The following is a 7,733-nucleotide window of genomic DNA, read 5'->3' as shown; positions in this document are numbered from 1 at the left end:
TCCTTAAAAAGGGTTTGAGTAAATCCCTTTTAAAAATTGATCAAAATACAGTGTAGGAAAATTGTAGTAGTTTCAGTAGAAATGTTCTCAACAAACTCATATACTTAAATGCTTGGTCAATTTGACATAGTGCTACCTTGCACGGATTAGGGGCCATGGCCTTGTTGGAGGCTGTTTGTCACTCATGTGGGCTTTGGAGTTTCAAAAGCTCAAGCCAGGCCCAGTGTCTTATATATCTTTTTCCTAAGAAGCTTGTAAATTACCACAATGTCCCCATTTTAATGCTAAGGACTTACCTCCAAGATTTGAAGTCTGCCAGAATGCTAAGGGACCCTTGACCCAATTAATTCTGCTGGATAAAGATGCTAGCAAGGTTTAGGTTTCCCGGACTTGGGACCACAAGGAGGAAGTAAGAGATAAATGAGGAGTGTTTGTTTAGAACTTTAATGTAATGTCTCCAGTTTCGTTTAAATCTAGGAAAACTCCAACATGATAATAATATTTTGAAACAAACCAATAAAAATAGTTTTTCCTAGCTCAATGAAAACATTTTATTTATTTTCTGCAAAATACTTTTTATAATCTATCAGACTTTTCCATCCCTCCAATTCTGTTTTATTTTCCCATGAACTTTTCATATTATGACAATGAAGTATCAAATCTGAGTCACGTGTCTATGAAGTATCCAGACTCACTAATAATGTCAGAAATAAGTAATTCTTATTTTCCAAAAGTATTTATAGATAAAGATAGTAGAATATAGGCAAGCAATTCTCTACTAAATCATTATAAATCAGAAAAAAAAAGAAAAATTCCATGTAATAAAACACGAGAAATGCAAGGGTGCATGACAGTAAAATGTAGAATAAATTAAAAAAAAAAAAAACTAGATAAAGTACACAAGTATTGCTTAATACAGCTATAATGGAAAAAAGCAAACTGTGACCAGAAGTGCTACACCAAAAGGTGGACAAGAGGGAAATTCTCTCCACAGATCTTGCTTTTAAAGTGGGAGGAAAAATAACACAAAATTAAATAGTGGATTATTGTCCCATCAAGGAGATTCTGGGAAATTACTCAAGGGTGCTAGCCCATGTTACTCTGTTAAATATTCAGATGAGAAACAAGCAGAACACACACACACAAAACAAAACAAAACAAAACAAAACAAAACAAAACAAAACAAAACAAAACAAAACAAAACAAAACAAAACAACCTCTACACTCAAAAAGCTCCGCTGGGAACAATAACCAATGATGCAGAACCACTTCTGGCCTCAAAACATTGAAAGCTCCGCCCTCTAACCAATGAAAGTGGGAGACTCTGAGAAGCACAGAGAAAGGCACAGGAGCCTGCACAAGAGTGACCTGATATGAAAGCCTATGAAAAAGGTAGTTGTTGCCTGTACTTTGGATATGTACTACTAGCTGGGCTGCCTAGTCTGACCTCAGTGGGGGAGGAAATGCCTAGCCTTGAGAGACTTGATGTGACAGGGTGGGAGAAGGGAGATACAAAGGAGGCAATGCATGCCCAGAGGAGAAGAGGAGAGGGAAGCAGAAAAGAACTGTGGGAGGTGGTGAACAGGAGGAGGACAGTAAGCCAGATATGTAGTGAATAAGTGTAAAAAAAAATGTATTAATGCCAAGACTGTGGATTGTAAGAACAAGTTCCATGGTAAGATGGTAAGATGACAGTATTTACAATGCTAAGATTACAGTGGCTAGTGACACTTCAGAGTCTTGGTACTTGAAATATACAGGGAAACTGATGGACTCTCAGGCAAGGTTGAAAAACCTAAACTGGTCAAAAGAAGTTATATAGAGTAATACACTAATCTGATGACTAGAAAACTCACATTGAATGCATTTCATCATCTGACTATGACTAAAACAGTGAGGGCACATTTTTTTCCTAAACTTTAGTCTCTCCATGTCATGTGAATAAAAAGCATTATTTATAATTCCCAATATATAGGCCCACCAAGAACAAGAATAAAGACTGCCACTCTAAAAGATTTTGGCAATGAATGCATGAGGATCCAGGTAGATCCAGGTGTTTTCTAGATCCTGGCCACTGATCAGGAAAGGACCAGCAAATAAGACATTTCATTTCCCTGTGGGGATGTCTTAACTCAAAGTTTAGTCATAATGGCAATGAAAAAGCAGGCAGTAAACTTGAAAGAGAGCACTAGAGAGTACATGGGAGGACTTGAAGGGAGGAAAGGGAAGGAAATGATAGAAAAAAATGTAAAATGTAGTAGATCAATGCTGATAGTGGTTCTCTATTGTCAGTGATAAAATTATAAAGCAAATTTTATATTTAAAAGTTTTTTTGGGAATCTCTAATGTATACACAGTATACAAAATTAGACACAACAAGTTTAATGTACTAAGTAAGACATTTATGTGTTCCGAAATAAAGAAGAATATATCTTTAAGTGGTCATTAGCAGTGTCTAAAGGATGTAGGATGTAGTGACTAATTGAGAAGGGATATATGTGCAATAAGCAGTGGGTGTTTAAACCTTAATGAAAATAGGAAACAACACATCTAACAAAAGATGGAGTTTAAATGGCATAAATATTCATTGTGTTCATATTTTCATAATGAAGGGGAAATAAAAAATAAATTCAAGTTTAAGGGAAAATATTGGTAAATTTTGCAATTGCTCTTCACAAAATGCTACATCTAAGGCTTTGGTATAACTATATCTGTATAATCACAACCCTGGCTCCCTGACTTACATCCAGTACAGATGTAAGCTATAAACAGTAAGTAGCAAAATATGGGATGATACACCGCAAAAAATATAGAAACTGAATCTTTCCCCCCCCACATTTTCCTTCTGTGTACAGAACCTAGGAATTCTTTGTCCTTTGCAGGTACAGCAGGGTTATCAGTCAGGTGTTTTAGCTTATTATTCTATCAATTAGAGGCAAAGTGGGCACAATGATATTACAACAACCTCACATGGCAACTCTTCCATTATTTTGTAAATGATTTTTTCAACCAGAGTTTCTTTAGCATATAATCTATGAATGTGTTGGTTGCCCCTGAGTTCCATACATGGCTTAATTCAACCAGGACATTTTTCTTTGCTTAGTGTCAACCATGACTCCTTTACCAGTGATGGTTTTTCTCCTAACTCTGCTGTTACCATCAATGCACACTGATGGAAGGGTGAGTGTTACATAATATTTATCTCAAATCTACCTGACAATTTTGGAAAATAGTACATTACATGAGAATACAGAAATCCTGATAGTATAGTGGGTTACAGTATTCTCATTTGTGTCTTGGAGCATATAACAGGGCTACAGAGATAGAGAGTAAGGTTTCACTAGCTTTGTCAGCTATAATACCCACTAATGGCATGTGGGAACTGGACACTTGAAGAGGCAGATGTGCTGCAAATATATGACACTTGTAGGCATCAAAGTTGCACGTTACTGGGCTTGAGAGGCATGTCAGTAAGTAAAGCATTAAGAGGTGAGTTCATCTATTGAACTCATCATCAGTTGCAAGTATACTACAGTGAAAGGTGAGTCCGAAGCAGAAGAGTCCAGCAGGAAATGAAGGACCCTTTCTAAAATAAAGTTTCTTTTTATTTCTTATATAAGATAATTTTGGCTGTTGGTCATGTGTCTTCCATTCTGAAGATCTGGATCACAGGTGTGCTCTTCATTTCTGAATTGTAGTTCATTCCAGATATAGGAAAGTTGACAACCAGGAATAGCCATCACAAGTGACATCCTGGCCTACAGTGGTTCTTCGAGGATGCCCAATCCAGACAGTGAACCTTTCCTCATGTCCCAGAGTCAAGGGAAACCTGCAACTAGTCATTAATTTCTAGGGCTGAGTCTGTGTCTGCATAAGCTTTATATCACTCTGCCAATCCTATTGGGCAATGACAGCATGTGCATCACAGCTGTCTCTCTCTCTCTTCTTAACACCATCATGTCTCTTCACCCACCTTTCTCCATAGCTCATACACTGCTGTTTTTCTATTTTTCCTACATCTCTAGCACAGATTTGTTTTTATAGTGGAGATAGGCTGGCTGCCAGCCTGACCTCAGAAGGAACCCTTAAGATGCTATCTTTTATATATTATTGACAATATTTTTACATGTCTGCCGTCCTAATAAAAGTCCCACTAATTTCCCTTACAAAGAATATCTCTCCAGAAGAGCTTTTTATACAAAACAAGATAGCATATGAGTAGAAAAATATTATTACCATTTCTATCAGAAAATCACATTTGGATCTTTGACATAAATTATCTTTATATTTCATTTGAGTTAGATGTAAGGAATTGAATGTGTATGAAAATTTTTCTTGGACAAATTACAGTGGTTCTGTACTACAAATGTCTAGCATGTGAATTCTTTCTATAAGGAATTGATAAGTGTCTTAGGCCTATTTCTTCAAGTATAACAAACGGTCCCTGTTTCTAGGAACATATCCAAAGATAGACATAGACATAATTCCATGCAGTACGGTCACATCTCTGAAGATATAACTAAAATAAATAGATAGATAGATAGATAGATAGATAGATAGATAGATAGATAGATAGATAGATAAATAAATAAAAATTAATCCTCTGTCACGATGAAAGGAATAACTGTATAACTCATCTTGAAATATCAGAGAAAATATATAATGATTCTGTGATTGTTTACACATGCTTAAAGTATTTCTCTAACCTATAAAGCATCACACTACTATGGAAATTCAACCTTCCTTAGATCTTGTTCAGACAATTCACAAGCATTATCCTATGCTGCACTTGATTTCCACATACACATATCTATAAGGCAAAGCATCAACTTGAAACAGTGCTAATAGCTCATCGGATGAATTTCTATCACTACACTGAACAAATGAGAAAGAGTTGTTTACTAGATCACTGTAATCTCCCCAAATGAAATTCTATTTTTCTGCTAATATCTGAAAGTTCCATGTTGAGTGGCCATGGAGAACTTGTGAGTCTGGAAATTAGTACTTGTGGAGTACTGAGTGGGATACTGGCTCTTGCATTAGCCTAACCCACTCTAACTTCAATGACATGGAAGCAAGTAAGAGGAAAGTACTCCCTGCAAAGTCTAGGTAAATTATGAGTTTACAGCCTCTTTTCATTTTACAGTATCTTGTGTAAATACAAATGGGTAGGTTTTATGTTTATGTTTCTTATTGAAAACTTGTCATAGATAATTTCCTCTCACTCAGGTACTGACACAGACTCAAAATGAATCCACCATATCTTCTAATCATAAGACAGATAACAAGGCAGTCTTGGACAAGACTGACCGCCAAGACAAAGGAAATAAACAGGCCCCAGAGAAGGTATTCTGTGCCTCCATTGAAGATCAAACATTAGTTGAAGACTTGGCCACGGCTAATCAACACAAGTTAATCCTGTCTAAAGACAAGATGTCCCAGAGTACTCAGAAGCATCAAGTGGACTCAGTAAACTTGAATCATATGGCCAGTAGACTTCAAGGGACCAGAGTGAGGCACCAAGAAGACAGTTCTAAACGCAAAGTCATGGTGTGTTTGGAAGAATTCTTGGAATTAGTGAAAAAGACCTTGGTTTCCCATTAAATTTAACTACAAGTCTCCTGGTGTCCAACATGGTTTGGCTCTTAGTAGTCTCTTTTTAAAGTCCTATTACCTCTTTTGTTAACCACCCAAACAAATGAGTTTAGAGACTGTAAATGAGCACAATAAACTTTCTCCTCCCTTCAATTAAATACTAAAATCAACCAGAGGCAGCAAAGAAAGGGTTCTGAACTAGCAGTAGAAAGAGCAGGCAAATAGGAATTATCATGACATTAGAACTAAGAGACTAGACTTCCTTTTTTTTAAGTGCACATATTACTTCATGGCAAGATACCTAGTAAAGTCATTATGGGCTCCTCACTTTTCCTCACTGTAGTCTGATCAGATGGGAATGAAAATATCATATGCTTTGAAGTATAAAGCTTTGAAGTTATAAAGTACTAAGTATATTGATTTTTCCCATTGCTCACAGTCGCATTTCACTCTCCATTGCCTCTTTCTCCTGTGAACTGTAAGTCATCTCAATAAATCTCTCTCCTGCTTTTATTGTTTTGTTTCCTTGTTTGTTCGATTGTTTGCTTTTTTTTTGTTTTGTTTTGTTTTGTTTTGTTGGGAAGTTCACTAGGTATAACACATGGTTGTTGTGGATAGCCCTGGGGCTAATTATATTTGATGTTAATTCTGTTCTCCTGTGATTGGCTGTGAACAAGGAATGAGTCAGCACTCAGATGATTTCCTGTAAAACTGCTTCCCACCTTAATTTGCAAAATAAATGAGAGCTGAAGATTGGGCAGATAAAAGGAAAGGTGGAGCAGAAGTTGAGGCAGAGAGAGAGAAAGGTGGAATGGAAGAGGGAGAAAAGCAGAGCAGAAGCACATGGCCTAAAGAAATGGCAAATTCTAAGGGGTCTCATAAGCTGTGGAAGATGGTAGTATAGTGGTAGCTCTGCCCAATCTATGTGGTAGCATGTAATCATACTAACTGTGTTGTGTTTTCATTGCTGGGACATATTTGGGAAGAGATTTACCTCAACACAAGGTCATATATATGAAGTGATCCCAGGAACAAGACAAATTACCCATGGATAAACCTTTGAAGAAAACAACTCCCCCTGCTCCAGCAGCTATCCAATGTCAATGTCTCTGTACAGAGAGCCTTTGTTTTATAAGACCCTCTCTCATCTATGACTGAATGGAAACAAACTCAGTCTTGCAAACTTATGTTCATTTCTTCACATGGAAAAGAATAGCAAGGCTGAGCTGGGTGTTCACATTCATTCAAGTCAGTTAAGTTCTTAAAACATCAGATAAAGGGCTGCTAAAACACTTGTTATTGAAGACAGGCCTTTGTAAATAGAACAGCCTTCACATTTAAATTTCAAATGGCTGCTCCTTCAGCAGCAACAACTACTTCTGGAGCCCTGGTAATCTAATTCTGCTTCTAAAACTTCACTAGGCATATCTTTTAGAGCAGTTGAATATCAGGTTTGAAAGTGTGACAGTCTCTTCAGAGACTGACTCTCTTTGATATTTTTATCCTGGAAATTCCTCAAATCAAATGTAGGATTCATAGTCTAGTACTGCATCTCTTAGAGCCATTGATGGTGAAACCATGCTATTTGAATTTGTTATTCTTTGTATCATGTGCCCCGTTTGTAGACAAAAATTGACCATCTCATTTTGACTTTTTAAGTTGATGGATATTTTTGTACTTGGCAACCTAAGTACTCTCTACCAAGCTTCATTATACAGGAGAAGACGTTGAACTCTGATTTCTCTACTTTAAATAGTAACTTCCTGTGCATTTTTAAATCCTTAACATAGATATTTATATGTTATGTTATGACAGGAAATAAATTTGGAAAATAAAAATCACAGATTTTAAATCTGCTAATAGTAGCTTTCTTCAAATAAATATGAAACAATATACATTATCAGTAAGATTATATTACATAGAAAATAGTTCTCATTCTAAAACATTGTTCAGAACGCAAAAATCTTTTGCCTTTTATATAAATACAACTCAACCTCTCTACCTTCTAGAGAAATGACAGCAGGCTAATCTGTAGCCCTATTTTTATTAAAACTGTGTAATTTTCCTGTCCTCTCTCAGACACAGAGAGAGAGAGAGAGAGAGAAACAGAGAGACAGAGAGACAGAAAGACAGAGAGA

General features: G+C 36.4%; 1 protein-coding gene across 1 annotated transcript; it reads left to right on the top strand.

Annotated features, from left to right (window-relative positions):
• The first annotated feature begins 1,373 nt into the window (after positions 1-1,373).
• LOC110312181 (exocrine gland-secreted peptide 1-like) lies at positions 1,374-5,604 on the top strand. The gene is made up of 3 exons (XM_021185732.2): positions 1,374-1,392; positions 3,104-3,180; positions 5,230-5,604. The coding sequence occupies exons 1-3, from the start codon at positions 1,374-1,376 to the stop codon at positions 5,602-5,604; spliced, it is 471 nt and encodes a 156-aa protein (XP_021041391.1).
• The last annotated feature ends 2,129 nt before the right edge of the window (positions 5,605-7,733 follow it).

The sequence above is a fragment of the Mus caroli genome, unplaced genomic scaffold (assembly GCF_978045245.1).
Source record: "Mus caroli unplaced genomic scaffold, Mus_caroli_1 scaffold_18, whole genome shotgun sequence".
NCBI lineage: Eukaryota > Metazoa > Chordata > Mammalia > Rodentia > Muridae > Mus > Mus caroli.
Note: the sequence above shows the minus strand (reverse complement) of the source record. Positions and strands in the feature narration are given on the sequence as shown.